This window comes from Lithobates pipiens, unplaced genomic scaffold (genome assembly GCF_037356315.1).
Source record: "Lithobates pipiens isolate NorthernLeopardFrog02 unplaced genomic scaffold, aLitPip1_a1.2 Scaffold_18, whole genome shotgun sequence".
Classification (NCBI taxonomy): domain Eukaryota; kingdom Metazoa; phylum Chordata; class Amphibia; order Anura; family Ranidae; genus Lithobates; species Lithobates pipiens.
In genome coordinates, this window is record NW_027507758.1 from 621483962 (window position 1) to 621511777 (window position 27816).

The 27816-nt window shown below is 47.4% G+C and overlaps 2 protein-coding genes across 3 annotated transcripts in view; both read left to right on the forward strand.

The window, feature by feature from the left end:
- Window positions 1-27816, forward strand: part of LOC143989470 (uncharacterized) — a 313492-nt gene that overhangs the window by 274672 nt on the left and 11004 nt on the right. Inside the window, exons 3-4 of one of the 2 annotated variants that reach the window (XM_077489606.1) lie at window positions 14814-15041; window positions 15148-15289. The exons of the other annotated variant lie outside the window; for it this stretch is intronic. Coding sequence (XP_077345732.1) covers window positions 14814-15041; window positions 15148-15289 — 370 coding nt within the window. The remainder of the gene's footprint in view (window positions 1-14813; window positions 15042-15147; window positions 15290-27816) is intronic. 2 annotated transcript variants of the gene reach the window in all.
- On the forward strand, window positions 16809-27442 carry LOC143989975 (uncharacterized). Its single transcript, XM_077490220.1, has 2 exons — window positions 16809-16997; window positions 26511-27442. The coding sequence occupies exons 1-2, from the start codon at window positions 16809-16811 to the stop codon at window positions 27054-27056; spliced, it is 735 nt and encodes a 244-aa protein (XP_077346346.1). The 3' UTR covers window positions 27057-27442.

The following is a 27816-nucleotide window of genomic DNA, read 5'->3' on the forward strand; positions in this document are numbered from 1 at the left end:
TTGTCTCTCAGTGGCAACTGACATTAATGATCTGTAAGGGGGGCAGTCTTCCCTCTGATGACTCTGGTGACCAAAGGGTTCCTTCTACACTACACTGACAGCGCGAGGAGAAAAAAAAGCAGATCACCGGCTTATGTGCAAGGGGCATCGGTCCCGAAGAGGAATGAGGCACATCTCCCTCAACTGTGCCCATCAGTGCCCTGCCAATGCCACCTGCCATTGCCACCCACCAGTGCGACCTATCAATGCCCATGAGTACCACCTATCAATGCCCACAAGTGCCACCTATCAATGCCCACCAGTGGTGCCAATCAGTGCCTCATCAGTGCCATCTAGCAGTGCTGCCGATCAGTGTAACATACCAGTGTTGATCAGTGCCTATTATTGCCACCCATCAGTGCCCATCATCAGTGCCCATCACTGCCACCTATCAGTGCCCATCACTGCCAGATATCAGTGCCACCTATTAGTGCCACTTCTCAGTGCCACCTATCAATGCCCTTCAGTGCCACCTCTCAGTGCACACCAGTGCCGCCTATCAGTGCCCATCAGTGCAGCCTATCTGTGCCCATCAGTGCAGCCCATCAGTGCCCACCAGTACCGTCTTATCGGTGCCCATCAGTGCAGCCCATCGGTGCCATTCTGTGCAGCCTATCGGTGTCCATCAGTGCAGCCTCATCAGTGTACATCAATGAAGGAGAAAAATTACCAGTTTTCAAAATTGTATAACAAAATATAAAAAAATATATATAATTTGTTTTTAACAAAAAATAAAAACCGCAGAGGTGATCAAATACCACCAAAAGAAAGGTCTATTTGTGGGAAGAAAATGATAAAAATGTAATTTGAGTACAGTGTTGTATGACCGTGCAATTGTCATTCAGCGTGCGACAGCTGAAAGCTGAAAATTGATCTGGGCAGGAGGGGGGTTTAAGTACCCAGTAAGCAAGTGGTTAAATAACATTTCTAATCATATGAAGTTAAAGTGGAGGGCCACCCTAAAAAAAAAAAAAAAAGAGCATTAATATTCTTAAAAAAATAAAAAATAAAACATTTGAAAAAATATTTTTTTTTTACCTCGCCAGAAATCCCTGTTGCTAGACAGTCTTCCTAATCTGCCTTCTTCATGTTCCTCGTGATCTTCGGTCTTCTGTCCTCCTCCGCGTTGTCTTCTGGGTAATGGGGCTCGCTGTGTTCTGTGTTCCCTAACAGCGTGTCCCATTCACAAAGCGCCGCCCGACTCGCGCATGCGCAGTAGGAAACGGGCAGTGAAGCCGCAAGGCTCCACTGCCTGTTTCCCTTAGTGAGGATGGCGGCGCTGGGACCCGAGAGCCGGGGGACATGTCAGCCTCGGCGGTCGACATTGCAGGCGACTTGGAAAGGTAAGTCTCCTTATTAAAAGTCAGCAGCTACTTTTGTTTTAGCTGCTGACTTTTAAGAAAATGTTTTTTTACGGCTGAAACACCGCTTTAATAACAAGAGTCCCCCTTTACATCAGAGTCCACAGAGTTCCCCTTTTACATCTGAACTCACTGAGTTCCCCTACACTGTAAGGGGGGACTCTGCAGACTCTGATGTAAGGGATGCTCTGGGCACCCTGATTTAAGGGGGAACACTGAGAACTCTGATGTACGGAGAGGACTCTGATGTAAGGGGAAACACTGTGGCTTCTGGTGTCAAGGGGAACTCTGATGTAAGGGGTGCTCTGAGAACCCTGATTTACCTTAGTGTATTCACTCAGAGGCAGGAGAGAGAACGGGGGGGGGGGGGACTTCAGTCACAGACAGGGATGGATGGTGAGCTCACTCAATCACTAATATCTCTTTTTGTATGTGGAATACTCTGAAATTATGTGAGATCTAACGTTAAAATCATTTGATCTTACGGGATCTAATGAATATCTATTAGCTTGGATGATTTTTGGGCAGAAAATTTGATAAGGGGGGGCAGCCCCCCTCAATAATCACTTAATAAGTCTCTGTTTATTATTATTATTATTAACGATTTATATAGCACCAACAGTATATGTGAGATCTAATGTTAAAACCACTTGATCTTACCGGATCTAACAAATAGCTTCTAAAATGGCTGTTTGGTCAATTTTTTTGATAAGGGGGGGCTGATGACGGGTTAGCCCCCCCCCCCAGAAAATAACTGTTAATATTGCTTCTTCTGTGTGAGATCTAAGGCAAACAATGGTTGATCTAACATGGTCTAACAAAGATCTAACAAACTACATAACATTTTTTTTTCAAAAATTTTGATATGGGGGGCTAATCCGGTGTACTGTTGAATACTGTCCCCCGTCGGATAGTGTCCGCCCTGTACTGTGCTTGCGCAGTACGGAGGACAAGGAGACGCTGAAGGTCTCCGAAGATGAACGGCGCCTGCGCACTGAGTCCAGGTTCAAGCCCCACCATCAGGGCCGCTGATAGGCCAGTACAACTGGCCCTGCTGTACCGGGCCTGACCAGCAGGGGGGGCCCGGGCAACCTGAACTGCAAAGTAAATAAAAAAAAAAAAAAATAAAAATAAAGATTCTCCTCCACCGATCATCGTCCGCACAACCCCACCCCCGTTCGGTAAGTTTTTTTTTTTATTAGATGTGATTAGTCTGTGCTGTATGAGGCTGCAGGGGAGGGACTATTTGTTGTATTTCGGGCGCGGAAGAATACGCCTTCTGCGCCCGCTCCTCCTGCTCCGCACACAGCACAAGTCCAGGCCAGCATACCCTATGGTGTTGCGGAGTGATATTCCTCTCTCTCTCTCTCCGCGTGAGAAGAAGTAGCAGAGTGAGAGGAGCAGAGAGTGCAGGGGCCGGGCGATCGAGCTATTGTGGACACTCAAGAAGAGGGAGGAAGTGATCTCTGCTGCCCTGCTGGAGCTAACAATTACACAGGTGAGGTGTATGCTTGAAGTTCAACATCTACTACTACTCTGCAAATACTCTGCAATACATACTCTGCAATACTCTGCAATACATACTCTGCAATATATACTCTGCAATACATACTCTGCAATACATACTCTGCAATACATACTCTGCAATATATACTCTGCAATATATACTCTGCAATATATACTCTGCAATACATACTCTGCAATACATACTCTGCAATATATACTCTGCAATATATACTCTGAAATACATACTCTGCAATACATACTCTGCAATACATACTCTGCAATACTCTGCAATACATACTCTGCAATACATACCCTGCCAATACATACCCTGCCAATACTCTGCAATACATACTCTGCCAATACTCTGCAATACTTTATACCTACCCTGCCAATACTCTGCAATACTTACCCTGCCAATACTTTGCCAATGCTCTGCAATACTTACTCTGCCAATACCCTGCAATACTTACCCCGCCAATACTCTGCAATACTTACCCCGCCAATACTCTGCAATACTTACCCCGCCAATACTCTGCAATACTTACCCCGCCAATACTCTGCAATACATACCCCGCCAATACTCTGCAATACATACCCCGCCAATACCCCGCCAATACCCTGGCAATACTCTGCAATACTTACCCTGCCAATACTCTGCAATACATACCCCGCCAATACTCTGCAATACATACCCCGCCAATACCCTGGCAATACTCTGCAATACTTACCCTGCCAATACTCTGCAATACTTACCCCGCCAATACTCTGCAATACTTACCCCGCCAATACGCTGCAATACATACCCCGCCAATACTCTGCAATACATACCCCGCCAATACCCTGCCAATACTCTGCAATACATACCCCGCCAATACTCTGCAATACATACCCCGCCAATACCCTGGCAATACTCTGCAATACTTACCCTGCCAATACTCTGCAATACTTACCCTGCCAATACTCTCCAAAATACCATTTTATTTATTCATTAATGGTTTGTATTACATATAGATATTAAAGAGGTATGTTCTCATTTGAAAACAGTATTTCTTTTGGATAATCAAACCTATAACTGACTGGAGAAAAACAAATATCACTTGTAGACAAACCTACACTTTGTTTCAAGGCGGGGTCTGGGGAGGGGCAATGGGTGGGGCCAGGGGTGGGGCTAAAGGAGGGACCAGGGGCGGGGCCAGGGTGGAGCTGAAGGGGGCCCCGTCAGATAGGCTGTACGGGGCCCCATGATTTCTATCAGCGGCCCTGCCCACCATCCAAGTGGACATAGAGTTAGAATAAATAATTGCAGAGCGAAGCGAGACCACGCCTAAAGCGTGGCGAGCGAAGCGAACCCACGAGGGGCCCTGTTACGAAGTGCTACCGTATGTCCACTTGTATGGTGGGGCTTGAACCTCGACTCAGGGCAGAAGGTACTAGCAAGCGTGCAGGCGCTGTTCATCTTCGGAGACTTTTGGAGTCTCCTTGTCCTCCGTACTGCGCTGTGCCTGCACAGTAGGGGGCGGACACTATCCGATGGGGGGACAGTTTTTGGCAGAACGCCTGCAGAGGTGTATTCTCAGTGTGCGGAGATCATTGGCTGGAGAACATGTTCAAACTTGTTCTGCCCCGATTATCTCTGGTTCATTAACCGTTTATTGACTGTGATCAGTGGCGAGCCTCTAGATCAGCCTTTCTCAACCTTTTCAAAACAGAGGAACCCTTGAAATGGTTCTCCGGTCTCGGGAACCCCTGCTAAAAATTAGAAATCTACAACTCATGATACAATAGTGTGATGGTCAGTGGGAAGAATGTTCCTTACACTTGTGGTCATTGGGAAGAATTGCCTCCTTACAGATAGCTAAAAAGATCAATGGTGACGGTGAGAACTTATCCGAGAGGCAGAAATTGCCCAATGCTGAAGGAACCCCTAGCAACCTCTGGAGGAACCCTAGGGTTCCACGGAACCCTGGTTGAAAATCACTGCTCTGGATCATCGCTGTTCACTGCATCATAAATGGACACCTCTGAGACATTTCTCGGGGCTGCAGTTCCAATGAGCTCCACAAGATGCAGAAGTCTTTGCAGACAGGAAGTGATGTCATATATAAATAAGAAATTCTGAGCGAGAAGTTGGTCGGGAAGATGTAGAGAGAAGACATTGCTGGAAGTGGTGGTAGAGGAGGTAATAAGATCTTATTTTCTATTTACACCCAGTAACCCCTCCCGTCATGTCCGTCCTCTTCCTCCATAGTCACTGTGAGCTGCCTTTCGTGTTGAATAGTTGCTGGGACTGGATCGTTTTGGTGATCAACATATGTTTTTTTTGGTGGGCATCATTCATTATTAATGATGTAGATCTACACCATTGGTCAAGTACCAGGAATTTACTTTGTGGACATCTTTTATTAACCACTTCAGCCCCGGGAAGGATTTACCCCCTTCCTGACCAGGCTATTTTTTGCGATACGGCACAGCTTCGCTTTAACTGACAATTGCGCTGTCATGTGACATTGTACCCAAACAAAATTGATGCTTTTTTTTACCCACAAATAGAGCTTCCTCGTGGTGGTATTTGATCACCTCTGCGGTTTTTATTTTTTGCGCTACAAACAAAAAAAGAGCAACAATTAAAAAAAAAGAAAAAATATTTCTCATTCGTTCATTCATAACGATAGGGTTATATCGCCTCCGCAGGAGTAGGACTAGGCAGAACAAAAAAAACTAAAAACTTGGCCACTCCCATGGGCTGTCCTCAGACAGTATATAACTCCCTCCCTGCTCTAGGTATTCTAGGTGTTTTTTTCTGCCTAGTCAGGAGTATGGACTTATTCCCCGTACACACCAGGGGCAGATCCAGGGGGGCAATGGGGCAATTGCCCCCCCCCCCCCCCCCGAGAAAATAATGAGCGGGTGACTGAGCAGGCCGGCGGGTGAGCGAGTGGACGGGCAATCGTACCAGCGGGTGGTTGGGCTGGGGTGTGACTGAGCAAGCAGGCAGATGTTATCAGGAAGCCGCGCTACCCATCTGAATATGCCACTGAAGGGACGTTGCGTTGCGGCCATCTTGGCACTCCCACACTCGTCCGCAGTAAGCCTAGTGTTATAACTGCCACCAGATGTGGATTATCACTTGCCAATGTCACCTGCCACAAGAAGCCTGGGCCTCCCCCAGGAAAGGGGGGTGGAGGAGAACCCCAGAGGGACCGACCACCCCAGGGAGTCTTGCTTTTCACAGGTATTTTTAAAAGTAAATAACTTATATTTCACTAATTAAGCTGAGTTTACTGTTAAAATTAACTGGGAAAAGCAAGACTCCGGTGGGTGTATAAAGATGTCCGCTTGTCGACTTCTAACTCTAGGCTTACTGCAGACAAGTAGGGGTGTACCAAGATGGCCGCAATGCAACGTCACTTTGTGACAATCCACATCATGTGGCAGGCGACATTGGCAAGTGACAATCCACATCTGGTGGCAGGGGATGTGGCAAGTGATATGGCAAGTGACAATCTGCATTTGGTGGCAAGTGACACGCTACATCTCGTGGCAAGTGACACGCACAGGGCTCCCACTGATTCTGCATTATGGTGAGTTAAACTATTTCATTTTATATTACAATGTAATAATAGAAATAATGCGCTTCAATTATCCTGACACCATATCAACTATGGCGCTGTGATGATTGAAGCGCCAACACCAGCCATTGCCCCGACAAATTGCCCGCAAAATTTTCTGGCAATGCCCCTTCCGAGACTAGGCTCTGGATCCGCCCCTGGTACACACAATGAGATTATCGGACGAATGATAGTCTGTTTTTTTTGCATGCTAATCTCAGATCGAATCTGATGAGTTTACGTCATGAAAGTCACGAAAATTCCCATACGACAGAAAAAAAAATCGGAAGTGATGTCATGTGTTGTAATTCATTTGCATTGCATTTTCGAATGATAGCTGTACTGATTAAACAAAAATCGCATGATCTGGCATCGTACGGAAAAAAAATTCATGCACGTCCAATAGAATAATATCAGATGAACTGTCATGATCGGCTCTCGGAAGCTCTGCACTAACGATCCGATTACCGTACGATCGATTCGAAAGTTGTATTTTCCATTTGATTTTCTGATCGTGTATACGGGGTATTAGTTCCCTGCTGGGATCGCTAGGCCTGGGAATTTTTGTTTATTTTCTTTTTGGTTTTCCTGGATTTTTTCCGGTGAGATCTCCAATTAACTGCCGGACTGGGTGATGGACTGGACACTTGGTCCAGGGGTCAACCCAGTCTGGCCACTTACGCGCTAGGTCGGCCCCGACATAGCCACACTGGACAGGGGCTGATCCTGCAAGTTAAACATCAAGAGGTCGCATACGACCCGGTCTCGGCCTGTGTCGCAGCGTTCCTCATGGCCGACAGCCCTCCCACTTTGGTGGCGAGGAGGATCTGTCCAAGATCGTTACCCGCGCATTTCACTGGAGAGGTAAGTAGTCCCCTCTTCTCCTTCCCTGGAGTGGTGTAGGACGCGGGTACTCCCTGGGGTGGTCGGTCCCTCTGGGGTTCTCCTCCACCCCCCTTTCCTGGGGGAGGCCCAGGCTTCTTGCCTAGGGACTTTTTGGGACGCATGGCCCTTTTTTCCACCCTCGAGTTTGTATTGGGGGGGGGGTATCTGGTGGTTAGGCTGGAAGGCGGGAAATCGGGGATCCTGCTGTATAATTTTATTCCACGGCTTTGCGGCCTACCAGCTAAGATGGGCCTGCTCATGGCTGGAATGCGAAAATTTAGGCCGCAGCTTTGTAGCCTACTGTCCGAGTGTTCATTCAGGGCTCAGGATCTGCCCGGTCCCCACGCGGGTGGCCAGAAATTTAGCCGGGCTTTTGTTGCCTACTAGGACTTGGCTTCGGTGGCCCCCTTTCCTGAGGATCGATCCAGTCATCCCGTGGGCCGACAGAAATTTAGCCCGTGGCTTTTGTGGCCTACTAGGCCTCGTGGCAGCCCCCTTTCCTGAGGGGTGGTGCTGTGGGGGTCTGTGTCCCCTGAGAGGGGCTCTGGTCTGTGCTCCCTGTGAGGGGTCACGGTTTGTGCCCCCTGTGGGGGGCCATGGTTCGTGCCTCTGTGAGGGGCCCCAGTCTGTGCCCCCTGTGAGGGGCCCCGTTTTGTGCCCCCTGTGAGGGGCCACGGTTTGTGCCCCCTGTGGGGGGGCCATGGTCTGTGTCCCCGGTGAGGGGCCCCGGGCTGTGCCCCCTATGAGGGGCCACAGTTTGTGCCCCCGGTAAGGGGCCACGGTTTGTGCCCCCTGTGCAGGGCCTCAGTCGACATCCCCTATATGGACCTCGGGGGGGGGTCACGGTGGTTGGGGCCCCCATCCCCCTGTGAGGTGCCACGGTTTGTGCCCCCTGTGAGGGGCCGTGGTTTGTGCCCCTTGTGTTGGGCCACGGTCTGTTCCCCCTGTGAGGGGCCGCGGTCTGTTCCTCCTGTGAGGGGCCGCGGTCTGTTCCCCCTGTGAGGGGCTGCGGTCTGTTCCCCCTGTGAGGGGCCGCGGTCTGTTCCCGCTGTGAGGGGCCGCGGTCTGTTCCCCCTGTGAGGGGCCGCGGTCTGTGCCCCCTGTGCGGGGCCTCAGTCAACATCCCCTATGTGGACCTCAGGGGGGGTCCCGGTGGTTGGGACCCCCATCCCCCCCTGACTTTTTGGTGTAGCGCTCAGGCAGGTAGCCTAGTATAGGGCACTTCTGCCCTCCCCTACCTCCCCTGTTGAACAATCCTATCTGTCTCTGTGGCCACCTTGCGGGCTGGTGGCCACGCTCCCTATCCTGTCAGGGGGTGAGGATAATGGCAGAAGGGCTCAAAGGGGTGCTGGTTTCGCACTTTTTACATCTGTGTGGGAACTTTTTCAAAATTGGGCATGCAGCGTTGGCTGCGAGGGAGGGCTGGTTCCCTCTTTGATATACAGTCTTGCGTGGCGAAAGCGTTCCCCTTTTTCTCTTATTTTAACAAAATTTGTCTATGCAGACTGGGAATGTCCAAAATGTCTTTTGCGTTTCCAAAATGCTGGCTGTAAGGTACCCCTTTGGGGAGTTCCCCCTTCAGACTGAACTCCTCTGTCTACAGGCTGCTAGAGGCAACCATTGCTCCGATAGAGGAATCTCTGGCTTCTGAGGGCCCTGCTGGCAAACACGGAGGGGGAGCAGAATTCCCCTGCCTTTGCTTCTGGGGACCTATTGGGTAGGTGCTGCGGTTTGTCTGCTATGCCTCTTGGCCGCAGTTCCCCTGGTTGCTGAGTCTGTTGCCTCAGTGGCGCTTAGACATGTATTTTGGGGGGCTACTCTGAATGACTTCATGTCGCGTCTTGAGTTTGTCCGGTTATAAGATAATTTTCCTTCAGTTTGTTTTGTTGCTTCCAATGGTCGTCTGTTGCCAGACTGTGTGCTGTTCTCTGCGGGGGGCTGTGCAAGCCCATTTCTGCAGAGTGTGATTGTCCTGGTTCCTGTGCTGGGAACAGTGTCAGAGGTTTTTTTTCGAACTTGTGCACAGTCTAAAAGATGGAGGGCATGGTACATCCAATTCTAGACCTCAAGGCCCTGACCTGCCTTGTGTGGGAACAGGAGTTCAGAATGGAGTCTGTCCACGCAGCGGTGGCACTCCATCATGGGGTCTTTCTGACTTCTACGACATCACGAATGCTTAAGCATTCTGTTATGTGCCCGACTCCAGCACTTCCTCCATCTGCTGTGGGTGCGGAGCATTATCAGCGCGTGGTGTGGTCCTTTGATCTAGCCATCACTCCTCGGGTGTTCATGAGGTGCTGGCCCCAGATCTAGCATGGTTATGTCAGTGGAGCAGATCTACATGTGGGTGTTGGGTCTGATGGTATCTACCCCCTTTTTTTTGAGGCAAGGTCATTTGCACAGTTCCATGTAGGCTCCCCTTGGGGAGATCCTGGCATAATGGAACAAATACCCAAGGTCTCTGAACAATCGGATTCGGCTCAGTCAGGAAACCAGAGGTTCCTAGTCTGGGGGCTTCATTCTCCGGGACTTAATTGGGGAAGATCCTTTCTCCCCTTGTAGTGACCACCAATACTGGTCTGTCCGGGTGGGGAGATGTCCTGGGACTGAGCTCAGCTCGGGGTCATTGGACATTGATGGAATACGGACTACCGGGTAATATACCAGAACTTCAGTTGATCAGACTAGGTGTGGATCACGGACGGCTTGACTTCGGGGGCTCCCAGTATGGATCCAGTCTGACAATTCAACAGCGGTGGCTTATGTCCCTCATTAGGGTGGGCTAAAAAGGCTGTTGGCGACCCTGGCTGTTGCCATTATCCTCCTCTGGTGGGCAGAACATCTAGTTCCAGCCTTTTCCGATGAACGCATTCTAGGAGTGAAATGCTGTCAGATGGATACCTCAGTTGGCTAGGGTTGGACCACGGGGTGGGCCTTTCTCCGGGCCGTGTTTTCATCAGATTTGTCCCCGTTCCTTTTAGGTGGCTCCGTTTCTGACCTCCATTTACAAAGGGATGAGCAGGAATAGGCCTTGAGCACCATAGAGAGCCAGGTGTTGGCCTGGGCGGTCTTCTTCTGCATCTCCTGGTCTTGCACTCCCTGGCGCGTGCCTTTTTGTTCAAGGGGTTAGACGTCTGTTTCCACCAGGAGGTTTCTTCCACCGCCGTGGGATCTGAATTTAGTGTTTTTCGGTTCTCCAAAAGCCTCTCTATCTTTCTCTCAAAATATTCGTGAGTTTCCACTGCTTACTCTGTTTCGAAAGGTGGCCTCTTGGTGGCTATCACCTCTACTCGCAGGGTGGTGTGAATGGTGGCTTTATCTTGTCGTTCTCCTTACCCAGGTTAAGGTGGTGCTTCGTCCTTTTTTACATAGTGCCGTCCTTGGATTTCCATTTGAATAAGGACATTGAGTTGGCTCCTTGTGTCCCTGATCAGCACACCCCAAGGAATTGGCTTTATCTGGTCTGGATGTGTTTTGGGGGATTCGGATGTATTTGCCAGCCACTGAGTCTGTTGGTCTGGATGGATCGGACAGAGGATGTCTCTGAGCTATCCTGTCAGGCATCAGTTTCCTCCTTTCCCAGTTATGGCGCATTTTGTTTTTTTGTCTTCAGTATGCCGAAGTGAACTTCGCTCTGTTTCTGGTGCTGTGACTGCATGCAGGTAAGCAACAGACCTATTTCTGGGAAAACTCCAAGTTTCTCTACTACTCGGTTATGGGATTAGGTAGCTTTGCTACTGCTCTGCCGTCTTTGCTAATGGCAGTGATCACTGATTTTTACCGGGTCTGCGACATTGCGGCGGACACTTTTTTAGGACCAGTGACATTTATACAGCGATCAGAGCTAAAAATAGCCACTGATTACTGTATAAATGTCCATGGCAGGGAAGGGGTTAACGCTAGAGGGCAATCAAGGGGTTAAGTGGAGGTATTTCTAACTGTGGAGGGAGTGTACTGACAGGCAGTAAAGAGAGATCGCTGTTCCTGATCACTAGGAACAGCAGATCTCTCTCTCCTCTCCTGACAGAACAGGGATCTGTCTGTTTACATTGACAGATCCCTGTTCTGCCTCTCTGAGGAGCGATCATGTGTGGCCGGTAGACATTATGGCCGCCGGCCACGTGCATCGGCTTCTGGTGCGTGCCCCCTACAGCTCTTAAAGCGGCCGATGTACACCTACGGCGATTTGCCCAGGGGAGCCAACTTGCAGCCGTATAATGACGACTGCTCGGGAAGCAGTTATTAAAGGACTATAGTGTAGTCCTAGTCATATAGTGTGGGTGATGTCATTATTTACTAATTACATTATTTCTTTCTGAGTTCTTTCCTGGGTATATGTACCCTTACATTCACTTGGGGGGTTATCTAAGGACCCCCTTAATTTCAAGGTGACTTCCAGATCCCAACAAACACGCTACCAAGGGACCCTCAGGCCAGGGTTGTTGGGAAAGATGCTGTTTGCAAGATACACATTTTATGTTGAGGGTATGAAGCCAGGCATGCTTCAGAGGGGTGGGCACATGCCCCCTTCCCATTACTGGCCTACATGCTCACATAAGGGGATGGTATGGGATGTGGGTAGGCCATTTTTCTTTATTATGTGAATTTCCCCCTTGACATTCATACCTGATGCCCATGAAGGATAAAAGGTCTGGTATGTATTTTATAGGGGAAACTACATACAATTTAGATTTATTTTTTCCACTGGAGTCCCCTATTAGCAGCTATACCAGACCCTCATTTTGGACAAGAGTCCGGTATGGATAAAAGGATCCCAGGCCACTTTGTTTATAAACTGGACTGAAACTGAGTACATTAGGCTCATCGATACCTTTCACTATGGCCAGCTCCAATGTACCGACATTGTGGCTGCTCTCAGACCCCCCCCCCCCCCCCCCATGGCCTGTCTCTGCATTCAAGCCTGTTGGTGCTTCATACAAAAATATCTGTCTCCAGTCAAAGAAAGAAAGCCATTTTTCTGATATTAAAAAAGGAAAATGATTAACTTTTGTTAGTCAAAGCAGACCAAGTACAGGTTTGCAGGAAATGCAACAAACCAGTGGCTGTTCATCCATAGGGGGCTGCCCCAAGGCAGTCACAAAAATAAAAATAAAAAAAGGTCCTTTAAGTGCACTGTGTTCAGGCACCAGACACAGTACATTATGGGAAGTGTGATGTCTATGCAATCACGTGATTGCAGACGAGACGCTTCATTTGCCTGCTTTTAACCTGCCTTGTGGCGCAATGCAATGCGCCTGAATACTTCCTCCCATAGTGTTAATATGGTAGCCCTGCTTTTGATTGGCACCGCTGGGCAGTGCTTTCCCTCTGAGTTGTGGCGTAATTTCTGGCTTCTCTGTGCCAGTGATAAACCGGAAGTGACGTCCATTCAACTCTGTGGAGCGCACGGCTCCAGCTTTGTTTTTTTTTTGTTTGTTTTTTTGTCTTCAGTATGCTGAAGTGAACTTCGCTCTGTTTCTGGTGCTGTGACTGCGTGCAGGTAAGCAACAAACCTATTTCTGGGAAAAATCCACGTTTCTCTACTACTCTGTTATGGGACTAGGTAGCTTTGCTACTGCTCTGCCGTCTTTGCTGTCTACTTCGGGGAGTTGACTGGTCAGCAGATTAGTCCCGGCTGGGATCTCTGGAATGTGAGGAGAGATGGCCCGATTTACTGCAGCCCTCTGTTATGCAGGGTTCTCAGTGTGCAGCTCAGGCCAGTGAGACAGCATCAGCTTTAACCCCTGTCAGGCTGAGAAGTAATTAGTGCAACATCTGTACAAATGTACGGGGGGGGGTAACATGTAGAGGGAAGTGAAGTAATATGTACAGGGAGGGGGTAATATGGGGGGGGTAATATGTACAAGGAAGGGAGGTAATATGTACAGGGAGGGGGGTAATATGTACAGGGAGGGGGGTAAGATGTACAAGGAAGGGAGGTAATATGTACAGGGAGGGGGTTAAAATGTACAGGGAGAAGGGTAAAATGTACAGGAGGGGGGTAATATGTACAGGGGGGGGTAAAATGTACAGGAGGGGGTAATATGTACAAGGAAGGGAGGAGATATGTACAGGGGGGTAATATGTATAGGAGGGGGTAATGTATGCAGAAAAGGGGGTAACATGTACAGGGAGGGGAGGGACATATACAGATGATTGGAACCCCTCATAATGGGCACCGTGGGTGTACAGACCCGGGAACTCAGCACAGGGATGGTGGGAAACCCTCATAATGGGCACCGCGGGTGTACAGACCCGGGAACTCAGCACAGGGATGGTGGGAACCCCTCATAATGGGCACAGCCGATGTACAGATCAGGCCTGCATTACCAACAATTGCATTTTTCAGTTTGTTTGCACCCCCTCAAAAATTTTGAGCACCAGCCGCCACTGCAACAAACACTAAGTAACCTGATCTTCATGTTCCAATTCCCACTGGGGGCAGCCCGTCTATTAGCACCTTATATCCACATCCTAATATTGTACAACCAATACATTCCAGATAATTCTCCACTATCTTACTACAGAGAAACCTGTATAGATCACATGACCACAACCGTGGGGATGGAGGAGGACTGGAGTCACATAACTGTGAGGATACTAAACCTAACCCTGGAGATCATCTACCTGCTGACCAGAGAGGTGAGGAGGATTCTGGGAGGTCACATGACATTGTTATCTCTAATAATAAAACACAGACCGGACCGGAGAGGTGAGGAGGATTCTGGTATTCTAAAATTACTTTTTTATTGGTTTTACAAAACAGAGATTTCCTCCTCTGAAGTCAGGTGATGATATGACCATCACAGTGCCTCCATGTGACTCCCTAAACCCTGAGAGACACAACATGGAGAAGATTCTAGAAGTCACCAAGAAGATGATGGAGCTGCTGACAGGAGAGGTGAGCGGTGCTGGGAATTCTGGGACATTATCCAGTAACAGACAAGGGATGTGTCTGGATGGTGACTGTATCATTGTGTGTGTCAGGTTCCTATAAGGTGTCAGGATGTCACTGTCTATTTCTCCATGGAGGAGTGGGAGTATTTAGAAGGACACAAGGATCTCTACAAGGACGTCATGATGGACAATCAGCCGCCCCTCACATCACCGGGTAAGAGGAGACTTTATTGTAAAGGAGAGAGCAGTACGGAGGCTCCACCTAGATCCCCCATCATCTGATAAACACATAGAAACAATGTATTCAGTCAGTGTGTGTGTTTCCTACAGATGGATCCAGTAATGGGAACCCACCAGAGAGATGTCCCCGTCCTCTGTATTCCCGGGATTCCACACAGGAAGATCACACAATCCCCCACCATCATCAGGTAGATGAGGAACAATCACTGATAGTATCATTAGGATCTGTACATTATCTGTATTGTTACAATTTATATAATTTTCATTATATATTCAGAGTGGAAAACTGAGAGATTGTAAAGTTGAGGCTAAAGAAGAGATAAAAGAGGAGGATGATGAGGATGGCTTGACAGAGGAATCTGTAATTCTAAAAGAACAGAAAGATTTGTACCAGCACATCATGGTGGAGTCATCCAGCTACAGGAACCCACCAGAGAGATGTCCCCGTCCTCTGTATTCCCGGGATTCCACACAGGAAGATCACACCATCCCTCATCATTACAAGGTTGGTGGGACGAAGCATCTAGAACATGAACTTGTGGAGACGGTGTGTGGGTTTTGTTTATGTGATTTCACAAGATTAACTCTTTTCTGTAATTTTCTTGTTTTAGAGTGAAGATTTGTTAAATATAAAAGTTGAGATAAAAGCAGAAGAGGAAGAGACATATGTAAAGGATGATCAGCAGTCTATGGAGGAGGATGGAATAACGGTGACTTTTATAGAGGAGGACACTCCTACAGAGATCAGCACAGGTGGGTCATTAACACTAAATACATTCCTCCACCCATACTGCTCACTGATTGGTCCAGAGTAGGGCAAGGACTGGGTGATATCAGCCATTAATCCTCTGGTCACTTTCCTGAGCTGTGTTCCCCGTCCTGTTTTCCTGTATTTTTCTTGGATAATCTTCCTTCTCTGTGCTGCAGACACAATTTATATATCTAGACTGGATTTATGAAAATGATGTGCTTCAGCTGCCAGCAGAATGTTGATTTCTGCCATATTGGGTACCTGGGGCATGTGTCTTTTATCTTTGGCCCCATGCTCGGGTCTAGCAAGATCTCTGATGAAGCAATTCTCCCAGGGTTACTTGCTTTGTTATTTGCTGGCGGTGCCGGGTGGAGGGATATGTCTGTATAGTCTCAGACCCAAGTCACTGAGTGCAGTTGAACATTTTTCCCTCACAGTTAAACATTTTACCCTCTGTTTTCACCTGGTGATCTGGCCTTTAACACACCTACTGCATAAGGCGGCTTTCACACGCCCATCACAGGCCCATCAGGGGATCCGTTTACTCAGGGGGGATCTGTCCACTGATCCCTCCTGAGCAAGTGAATGACAGGTCCGTGTTCACTCTGCTATTGTAGCCCACTGATCTCAATTGGGAAGTTAGATGGAAACGGACCTCCTATCTGTTTCCATCTGACTGTCATCTGATGTGATCCGCCAGACGGATCCCCACGTACCTATTTTTAGTGAAACGGATTGGATGCAGGTGGGTGTAAACACACACATGTCCGTTTACAACCGCCACTCCATAGAGAGCAATGGAGAGTCCTATTGGGTATGCCTGAAAAACGGACAGGCACATCCGATCAGTTTGCCATTGTGAAAGGGGCCTTAAGTAAATACAACTCTGAGCAGCAGGAGCATAGCAGACAATAGCACTGTTGAGCAGTGTTAAATGTATTAGCAGATTTAGAACCACTATCAAGTTGAAGCCAAACTCCAGCTCACACTTTATAATCCGTTGCATCAAACTGTTGTCTTTTCATTTTGGGATAACGGTTTTGTATGAATAAATAAATGCTGATAATTTTAAGCACCCCCTGCCAGTGTAAAGTGGGGTGTCTCATCCATGAAAACTGATACATTCTGCTGGCTGTATTATCAGATGAAAATAGAAGAAATAAAGCCTAAAAATGGAAACCAATGCAGCCGTTGCATCTAAGAATTGGTTAGCCGGGCGTGTCCAAGATGGTGATGTGAGCGGTTGCTTTTGCCGAGAGTTCCGCTGGACTGTCTGCTTTTCTCCAGATCCCTCAAGCCTTTATCCCTGCTTTCAACTCCCACGAAGCCTGAATGGAGCACAGATCATCAGGTACATCGTTCGGTAAAGGGGAAAAAAGCTAAATTTCCCACCGTTTCCGGGAGGAATCCCCACTGCTCTCCTGCGCCCAGATGGAGCCCCACACGCGGATCACACAAGGCCTCATGGATGGGTGCTATGAAGTCGGCTGACTCCCGACCCCTCCCTGGCTGGTGGAGGTGATGGCGGTGATAGCCACATGCCAATCGACCCTCACTACTAAAATAGAGGCTGTGCAAATGGATGTCGCTCTCCTGCGACCACACATGGAGAAGCTCAGATTCAGAGTAGCAGATACAGAGCAGAGAGTAAGCAATACAGAAGACACGGTTGCAGAGCATGGAGCTGCTCTCCGCACGGTTCACACTAAGGTGAGTACAGAGCCGGGGATGCAGAGAACAGAAACAGGAGAAACAACCTCCGCATAGTGGGCCTAGCTGAGGGGGCTGAAGGGACAAACCCAACAAGCTATGTGGAGGACATGCTGCGCAAGCTCCTCCCTGATGCTCACTTATCCCCTCATGGTGGAAAGGGCACACTGCATTCTGCCTAAACCAGAGCCCCTCTGCAAACCTTTATCCTTCGTTTGCTCAACTTCAGGGACCGGGACGAGATCCTCTGTGCCTCCAGGACCATCGGTGACCTCCGCTTCCAAAACAACAAACGGTTGATTTTCCCTGACTATTTGGAGGAGACACAAAAGCTAAGGACATCGTTTGATCATGTTAAGGCAGACGATGAGGGCCTTAACATGATATTCGCTACAGTGTCGTTTTTCCAGCCCGTCTGAGGGTCCCAGATGGAGAAACTACCCACTTCTTTGCTACAGCAAGGGAGGCGTCTACATGGCTGGATTTCCTGCAACCTGCCCGCTGACCTGGAGACAAGTATGTGAGTTTTTTGCTTCTTCATTTGGGCTGTTCTATCAAATGGGCCTAGGTCAAAGGTGCAAAGGTTAATGGCTTGGCCTTCACGAACCATACTGCCGGCCGAATGGTCGCCTCTTTTTGACCTTGTTGTGTCTTATTATACAGGCTGGGGTGTTTACACCGGTTGTGCCTGAGTGCCCTGCCTGTAGCAAACCAAGTGAGTGCCCCTGATATGGACAAGTTCAGGAGACTACCAAAGCATGGCTTCTTTTCTTTTCTGGTATGTTTCTGCATTAGAACTGTTGACATTGCTCGCATATTTTTTATTTTTATTTTCTCTGTTGGATCATACATACTGCGGGGATATTGAACGGCCCTTTTTTCTGCATCATCACTCCGTGCCCCATACAGGACCTTTTATCATTGCAGCGGATGTCTATGGCACTGGGAGCTGCCTTTGCTGACTACCACACCTCCCAGATGCTCTCTGGTGGGGTGAGGTTCGCCTTTTGCACAGGACCCCCCTTTGCAGCCGGTGTGCTGATTTGGGTTGGGATGGAAACCCTCCTCAGTTTTATGGGGACGGGTGGGGTGGGGTAATGGTTGCCCTGTTGGGGCTGGTTTGTTCGTCTATTGTTTGTTCATTTTATGTTTTATGATGTTTTTCTCACATGTGCGCAATAACATATTCAATATTTCAGCACTGTCTTATCCTCTGTCCATTCTGGGTCCAATGGCTCTTTCAGGGGTGACCGAGTCTCCCTAATTCTGTATCCCATGCTGTCACAAATATGTCCTCCCTTAACATAATGTCCTTGAACACCAGGGGGTTGAACTCTCCAGTTAAACGCTCTCTGGTGTTCCAATTTAGGTCCCATAATCCACACATATGTATACTTAAAGATACCCACCTGGTGGGCAGTAAAACCTTAGCTCTCAAGAATCTGTGGATAGGTCTCCATTATCATTCTACATATTCCAACTTTGCAAGGGGAGTCAGCATATTGGTATTGAGAAAAAGGAAAAAAGAAAAAAAAGAGGTTTTGGACTTTATATGATGCCAAATAAATGTGCCTCCATCCCCAATATATGGAAATATAAAAGGGAAGTCAGTATATTGGTACTTAAGACAATCCCCTTTAAACTTTTGGATTTAACCTTGGACCTGGATGGCAGATATGTAATTCTACATGCTCAGATTCGATCCCCGAGATGGGCAATAGTGGGCCTATACCTGCTGCCTGGTATCTTTTTCACTATTGAACCGGATCACACCTAGGATTGCGGAGTTTGCCGTTGACAACACCATCATCCTGGGAAATTTCAACCTGGTCCCTGACTCAGGCATGGATAGGATGTCAACGAGTGGCCCCTTACACTCTGGATTGCTGGAATGGGCGGAGACATATGATCTGACAGATGTGTGGTGGTGGTGACATCCTTACTCTCAGGCCTACACCTGTCACTCTGCATCCACCACACTGGATTGACTTGGCCTATTCCAGGCAGGCTGTCCTGCCTAGAGTTATGGACATCAAAGAAATACTGTCTAGGGGTATATCAGACCACACACCGCTGCTTCTGAGCTTGGCCCTATCTGTCGCCCCTGCGGATACTTTCTGGAGACTCTAGGTTCTGGATATTGGACGCAGCGGTGGATGCATAATTTAAGGGGGTAATGACAGGATACTGAGGATACTGGTCCGCTAATCCCAGTTCAACTGATACAATGGTGGTATAATGGGACACCTTCAAGGTGTATACAAGGGAACAGTGCCAGACCATCATCATTGCTAAAAGTCATAGAGAGAGGAGGGCTGACCTTACTAAGGCTGAATCTGAGGTGAGTTTACAGGAGGAATTATATATCAGATCTTGTGACCCCCAACATTATGTTAGACTACAGTCTCTGACTGGGGAGGTGCTCCGTCTTTGCACCTCTCTCACTCAGAAACAGCTGTTGGCTCAGCTTCAACGTACATCGAACAGGGTGAGAGATCGGGGAAACTGTTGGCCTGGCTCTCTCTGGAGCAGTCAGGGGAAATTAGTGTTTTGCATGTCCTGGGGCCTAGCGGTGTTCCATTATATGCCCCTGATGAGATAAACAGACTTTGTCTCGTTTTTACCAAACCTTCTATTGTTCCAGGGTAACCTACGAAATGGCAGAGCTGACTGCCTATTTGGAGGATGTGGACATCCCGGTTCTCACTTCCACTTACCGTGACAGGCTGGATAACCCCATTACGGTGGAGGAAATTTTTAAAGCGCTCAAAACGCTCCAATCGGGTAAAACTCCTGGCCCTGATGGCATCCCAGTAAAATTTTACAAACAATATGCTGAAGAACTAGTTCATAAATTCCACACAATGCTAACTGCGGCATTCACTGCAGAAACCCTCCCAAACTCTTTGAGCGAGGCGGTGATCCCCAAGCCGGGGAAGGACCCCTCCCTGTGCTCTTCATATCATCCAATATCCCTGTTAAATGTGGATGTGAAGCTTCTGGCCAAGATCTTGGCCAACAGACTGAGCACGTTAATAACCACACTGATTCACCCGGATCAAACGGGGTTCATGCCCAGGCAGAGTACGGACATCAACATTAGAAGGCTCTTCATGCATATGGCCAGGGCACATACAGACTCGGCAGGAGTGGTGGCCACACTGGACAAGGGTAAGGCCTTCGACTCTGTCGAGTGGGGGTATCTCTGAGAGGTCCTTTCTCGGTTTGGCTTTGGTCCTAAGTATATGGCCTGGCTACGAATGCTCTACACTAATGGTAGTTTATCACACATTTTTTTTCTGGGGAGCGGGACATGACAGGGTTGCCCCCTTTTACGGGGACTATTCGCCCTAGCGTTGGAACCTTTGGCCATTATCCTTAGGGCTGAGAAAGGGGTGAGGGGCATAGTGGTGGGCCCGGTGGAAGAAAAGGTATCCCTCTATGTGGACGACACCCTCCTTTATCTCACGGATGCCTCTTCATCTCTTCAAATGGCGCTGAAAATATTTGAAAGGTTTGGTCGTTTCTCTGGAATCTGTATTAACTGGGGAAAGTCGGTACTGTTCCCGCTGCACCCCTCGGTCCCCCGCCTGGACACCAGCACTCCCCTCCAGTGGGTGGATGAATTCATCTACCTGGGTATCAAGATAAGCGGTACAACAGATGAATACCTAGCAAATAACGTACACCCCCCTCTGTCCCAGCTCACGAGTAAATGCACAGCATGACTTACCCTTCCACTTACACTGGTTGGCAGAGTGAACGTTCTGAAAATGATCTACTTACCTAAATTTCTGTATTTCTTTCACAACACTCTGTCACACATTCCCGGGGCCTTCTTCAGGCATCTCAAGGGGATTCTGATTTGCTTTGTTTGGGCTGGGAAGCCACCCAGGGTGGGGAAACAGATCCTATACCTTCCCATTTTGGGAGGAGGATTGGCACTCCCTAACTTCTTACTGTCCTATTGGGCAGCAGTCCTGATTATGATGCGCTGGTGGTTCTCTCAGCCCAGACAAAACCCAGCCATTATGCTGGATGCAGCCATTCTGGGGTCCTGTGCGGCTCTAAGCAATCTGGTGTTCAGGTAGGGTGAAAGCTCACTGCTCCCTGACTCCCCCCATGAGGACCATGATCAGAGTGTGGCAGGATGCTAGGGCTGTATACCAGAAGCCTCTTTGTGTATCCCCACATACAACACTCTGGGGAAACCCAAGGCTGCCTCATTTTTTATTTTATTTTTTCTTAAATCTTTTTTTACTGAGTTTTCAATTTCATTCAGAACTAAACTAGCCCATGCAGGGGCCAAACATTATTGCCCACACAGGGGCAAGTCTCATATCACAGTAACATGCCTTAACATTGATACTATGTTCAACTTAACGCAAACAACTAAAACTACTACCCCAAGGTGGGGAGAGGCTCCAGCTCAGGGGAGGATCTGTGCTCAAACTGGTGTTAGCAGGATACTTAAAGTGGAAGTAAACCCATCGATTTAATAGTTTAAAAAAACAGTTACATTCCCGGGATGCCGGAAATGCTAACCATCACATTGGTTGTGCTCTCAACCAAACTGCCAAACCATCCAATGGTTGGTGTCATAACTGATCACATGTGCGGCATCATGACAGTTTAAGATTACACAGAGGCCAAGATGGCAGCTTCCTTGGCTGAAAACGATAGAAGGGTTTACTTCCACTTTAAATAAAAGATTATCTGGGTTCAAATATATTTTTAAGCTAGATCTTTCTTTCTTCTTCACTTGCTGTGGTGTCATCTTCTAGCCAACATGTCCACACTCTATCAAATATTTGTGGGCAACCCCTGCTCGAATAGGTGGCCCTGTATAAGCATAAGCTAGCATTTATCAGGCTTTTCCAAAATCTAGTAGGGGGGGATGATTGTTTCCAGGTCATCGTGATGACTTTACGAGCATAATATAGTAGTAAGGATATAAGTATTTTTCGCGCTCTAATCACTGCCATTTGTTCAACCAACCCCAGCAGACAGTATTTAGGATCATAAGGAACGTGAGTCCTGGTGACCTTTACAATCACCTGAATAACCTCCTGCCAGTGATGCTGAATTGCTGGGCAGCTCCAAGAAACGTGCAAAAACTCTCCGGGCTGATGTGAGCAATGCCAACACAACGGAGAGTATGACGCTGACATCCTATGGAGCCTGTGGGGTGTGTAGTGAGCTCTGTGCTGAATTTTGTACTGGACCAGTTTATCTCTTGCTGAAACTAGATGGGAGAAGGGAAAGTCATAAATCTCCCTTCAGTCGTCATCATCCCGTTCCGGGATGTCCCCCACCCATTTCCTGGGGAGGGAGTACAATTCGGCACTGCCAGCAAGGCTGCCTCATTTTTACAACATTCCAGACCCTTTTCTGTGGGCAAAGGGGGGAATCACCACCCTGAAACATATTATATTGAATGGTAAGATTATGCCTTTTTAGGAACTAAGACACATATATTCACTACCCACTTCTTTTGAATTTAGATACTGGCAACTGGAACATGCAGTTGGGGCCCAATTCACAGGGTTGATAGTCCTCGAGTCTGATTCCATTGAGTGCATGCTGACCTCCAGCGTGATGGAGACGCCCCTATCCACTTACTATTATTACTGTATTTATACCTGACAGTGGTTTACGACACTAAACCCACCCAATCTTTAGATAAATGGAGAATGGATGTTTCGGGCCTGGGTGAAGAGGAGTGGGAGGACTGTGTCTCTACTATTATACCATCTATGAAAGTGGCCATAGATAGGTTCATCCAGCTTAAGTTCCTCCAGAGAGCATACTACACTCCGCATAGAATGACCAGCATATAAACCCACCTTGACCCATCCTGCCCTAGATGTAGGACTGAGGCAGGGTCTGGTCTGGTCCTGTCTCAAGCTCCGGACATACTGGGAAGAGGTGGCTAGGACTCTAGGTGAACTGAGTGACCCCCAGATACCCCTAGATACTCTGGTGCTCCTGCTGAGTTATCTGGAGGAGGTTGAGGGAGACTGATATGTTAAGCTATGTATAACCTTTTCTCTGTTCTATGCCAAAAGGGAGATAATTCTAATGGAAATCGGTTGAGCCACCTACTCCTGGTGAAAATCGGTCAATTCAGTATTGCCCCTATACAGACTTGCCTATGAGGCATATATAGGCAATGCCTGGGAATATTTGACAAAGTGTGGTCTGCATGGATAGATGCCTGTGGCTGAGGGGTGTAGAGAGGGGCTGCCCTTCTTGAGCATGCAGTCCTCCTCTCCTATTTTCTGTGTGAATCCTCTCTACTACATTGGCCTCACGGCATGGGTCTCTCCTGTTCCACTCCCCATGGTGTTATATTACCCTTTACTGGATGTTGATAGCTAATGGGTGAGGGTTGATGAATGCTGATATTCTAACTGCCAGATTGTTATACTTGGATTTAAGTTTTTCATTGAAATAGGACTATATGATAAACCATAGGATACTATATCTCTTGTATGGATTATTATCACCAATACTAATCTGTATTGTAATTTCAAGAATGCCTTTTGATGCATATGCTGTAATGCTGATTTGTTCAATAAAAATCCTTTTCAGTAAAAAAAATAAAAAAATAAAAAAAAGAATTGGTAAGCCACAATATAATAAATGTTTTCTTTTGGGGTTAATAATGCTTTAACCAGAAAGTGATAATGAGGGAGGAGTCAATAACCCAATGATGGGGGTCTTCAGGATCAGTCCAGTCTTCATCTTGGTTGTCCCCCCCATTCCTCATTCTCTGACCGCTGGTGGCGCTCAGCCCTGCTGTTATTCATGACCAAATCGTGGACTAAATAAGGAAGTGCAGGACTCCTTGTGTTGGGAATAGGGATGAGCTTTGAGTTCGAACATTGCCTGTTCGCCTGTTCAGCGAACAGTGAACAATTTGGGGTGTTGGTGGCAAATTAAAAAAAAGCGACGGAACACCCTGTACAAGTCTATGGGAGAATTCTAAAGTGCTCATTTTAAAGGCTAATATGCAAGTTACTGTCCTAAAAAGTGTTTGGGGACCTGGGTCCTGCCCCAGGGGACATGGATCAATGCAAAAAAAAGTTTTAAAAATGGCTGTTTTTTCGGGAGCAGTGATTTTAATAAAGTGTAATATTCCTTTAAATTTCGTACCTGGCGGGTGTCTATAGTATGCCTGTGAAGGGGCGCATGTTTCCCTGTGCTTTAAACTGTCCCTGCACAAAGTGTCATTTATGCAGAAAAAACATTTATTTAAAATCACTCGTGGCTATAATGAATTGTCGGCTCCTGTAATACAGAGAACACTCATTGAAAGTCATTGATTAAAAAAAAATAAAAAAAAATAAATAAAAAGCGTGGGGTTCCCCCAAATTCAATTACCAGGCCCTTCAGGTCTGGTATGGATATTAAGGGGAACCTCGCGTCAAAAAAAAAAAAAAATGACGTGGAGGTCCCCCCCAAAAATCCATACAAGACCCTTTATCCGAGAACGCCACAGGAAAAGAGGGGGGAGGGGAGAGCGCGCCCCCCCTGAACCGTACCAGGCCACATGCCCTCAACATTGGGAGGATGCTTTGGGGTCTGTGACCCCTCAAAGCACCATGTCCCCATGTTGATGGGGACAAGGGCCTCATCCCCACAACCCTGGCCGGTGGTTGTGGGGGTCTGCGGGCGGGGGGGCTTATCAGAATCTGGAATCCGCCTTTAACAAGGGGACCCCCAGATCCCGCCGCCCCATTTGAAATGGTAAGAGGGTACAAAAGTACCCCTACCATTTCACAAAGAAAGTGTAAAAAATAGTTAAATAAGACAAACACACACTTTTGAAAAATTCCTTTATTAAAAATAAAAAAAAGATTCCAGCGGTGGTAATCCACTCTTGCTATCCAGCGACAGATGATCATCTCTCCGGGGTCCAGCGATGGCTGATCTGATCCAGTGCAGCGCATCCATCCATCTTCTGTCTCCACGGAGGAGACACTGCGGGATCCCGGCGGCCTGATGTTTCAAGTTTGATCACCCCGTCAAGTCCTAAATTCCTAAATTCAAATCTCAGCGAGTACCTCCATCTGTTGTTAATAAAATGGAATTTCTATATACCTGACAAAGACCAGCTAGGTATAATTACGGCAATTACCATACTCACGAAACCCTCTACTTAGCACTGCAGACTAAGGAGACAACATCTTGCTGAACACAAGAAGAGATGAGTCAAGATTGATGTTCAGGGGTTGTCTGGTTTATTCTGGGAGGGTCTACATTTTATATGCACCATTATCAGCCAAACATTGCATAGAACATGGGTGTAGTTAATACATAGGTGCACATTAGATATCATTACATATCATTAATTATGTCATCTGCTTTCATGAGTCACAGTCATGAGTTCTGTGGCCTAGACATATTGTGACACAATTTCTTTATTTAGACAGTACAGAATAAAACTGCTTATGCAAGCTATATTTTCTTATATGTATGCTTTATAGGAAAACTGCTACAGTCTGTAAATACAGAGTTTAAACTAACTAATAGGTTAACCCAAGTTAATATTATATGAACTTATAAAGATGGAGTCACTCTGGTTCAGCCATATCACAACAGTTATATGCGGAGGGCAGGGCCACCCGTCACCTGACCCCGCCCCCCTCTGATGCTAGTGAGGGAAGCCGGGCTTCCCCAATGACGTATGGGTGACCCCGCCCCCTCTGATGTAATGCAGGTTTCAGTTACATCAGAGGGGGCGGGATCACCCATACCTCATTGGGGAAGCCCGGATTCCCCAATCGCGTCAGAGGGGGCACGGGGGTCAGGTGACGGATGGCCCAGCCCTCCGCATATAAAAAATGTCAGGCCACCGGGATCCCGCAGTGTCTCCTCTGTGGAGACAGAAAATGGATGGATGCGCTGCGCTGGATCAGATCAGCCATCGCTGGACCCCAGGGAGATGATCATCCGTCGCTGGATAGCAAGAGTGGATTACCACCGCTGGAATCTTTTTTTTTTTTAATAAAGGAATTTTTCAAAAGTGTGTTTGTCTTATCCGTTTTTAAAACTTTTTTGTGCATTGATACATGTCCCCAGGGGCAGGACCCAGGTCCCCAAACACTTTTTTAGGACAGTAACTTGCATATTAGCCTTTAAAATTAGCACTTTAGGTTTTGAATGTTCAAGTCCCATATACTTTAATAGGGTTTTAAAGTTCACACGAAGTTTAGGTCTGTTCGCAGGTTCTGGTGCGAACCGAACTGGGGGGTGTTCGGCTCATCCTTAGTTGGGAAGATGGCAATGAGTGATAGAGGGGGAGGGGACACTCGTCCTATAATCCCCTCATCACTGTCACTCCTATAAAAGACAGTTCTCTTTGTTTCCTCACTCTCTGACTAAGGTCCATGAATAAAGAAATGATCTGGTAGGAGATCAGAGGACCCATTTACTAGTTACCTTGAGGGGGGAATTGTAAGATCCTCAGAGACAAAGCTGCCTGATGTGGGCGGAGTCCTGGTTTAGAGGAACCAATCAGCTCAGAAGAGCTTTTCCTGTACTGAATGCGGGAAAGGGTTCAGTATTAAATTCAATCTTAAGAGGCATAAATTATCTCACACAGGGGCAAAGCCGTATTCCTGTCCTGAGTGCGGGAAATGTTTTGTACATAAGTCCAGTCTTAACAAGCATCAAAGATCTCACACGGGGGAAAAGCCATATTCTTGTCCTGAGTGCGGGAAATGTTTTTCAGATAATTCACATTTTTACAGACATCAGAAATCTCACACAGGGGAAAAACCTTATTCCTGTTCCGAGTGTGGGAAATGTTTCTCACAAAAGTCAAAAGTTTACATACATCAGAGATCTCACACAGGGGAAAAGCCATACTGCTGTCCTGAGTGTGGGAAATGTTTTTCACAGAAGTCCTGTCTTTCCAGACATCAGAAATTGCACACGGGGGAAAAGCCATATTCCTGTCCTGAGTGCGGGAAATGTTTTTCATTGAAATCCAGTCTTAACACACATCGGAGAACTCACACTGGGGAGAAGCCACTTTCCTGTCCCCAGTGAGGGAATTTTCACTCGTTGAAGTCCTGTCTTTACAGACATCAGAGATTGCACATGGAGGAGAAGCATATTCCTGTCCCGAGTGAGGGAATTGTTCCTCACTGAAGTCCTGTCTTCCTGTACATCAGGGATCCCACACAACCCTCGAGGTGTATTAGTGCCTTGGGTGCCAGAAATGTCTTCTATATGAATGTTGCTGGACATCACAGCTCTCATGTGGAGAAGAAGCACACCCTGATATACACCTCAGATATACTCCATGGCTGATCTTCATCATGTAAGAAACAGCTCATAAGGAGATCAGAGATCACCAAGGACATGGATGAAGTGTTGTACCATGTTAGCCATTGATAGCAGTAGAAAAATAAAAGTGGACTCATCATCTTTCATTAGCTGAGTACATTTTGTGTTGTAAGCTGTCACAAACATTTAGAGGTCTATTGTAAAAAATAAATAAATAACTGAACAGATATAAACATGTAGACAGTACTATCAGCAATGTGTTTAAAATAAAACAAAAGTCAAAAAACATTTTTCTCCATTTACATGAGGATTGGGTTAATATAACCCAGCACAGAGTCCCCCCCTTACATGAGAGTCTGCAGAATTCCCCCTTAAAGTGATGTAAAGGGGAACACTGCAGATCATGATCTAAGGGGGAACTCTAATGTAAGGGGTGGCTCTGGTGACCAGAGGTCACCTTATATCAAAATCTACTGGGTTCCCCTTTACATCAGAGTTCCCACTTACATCAGGATCTGCA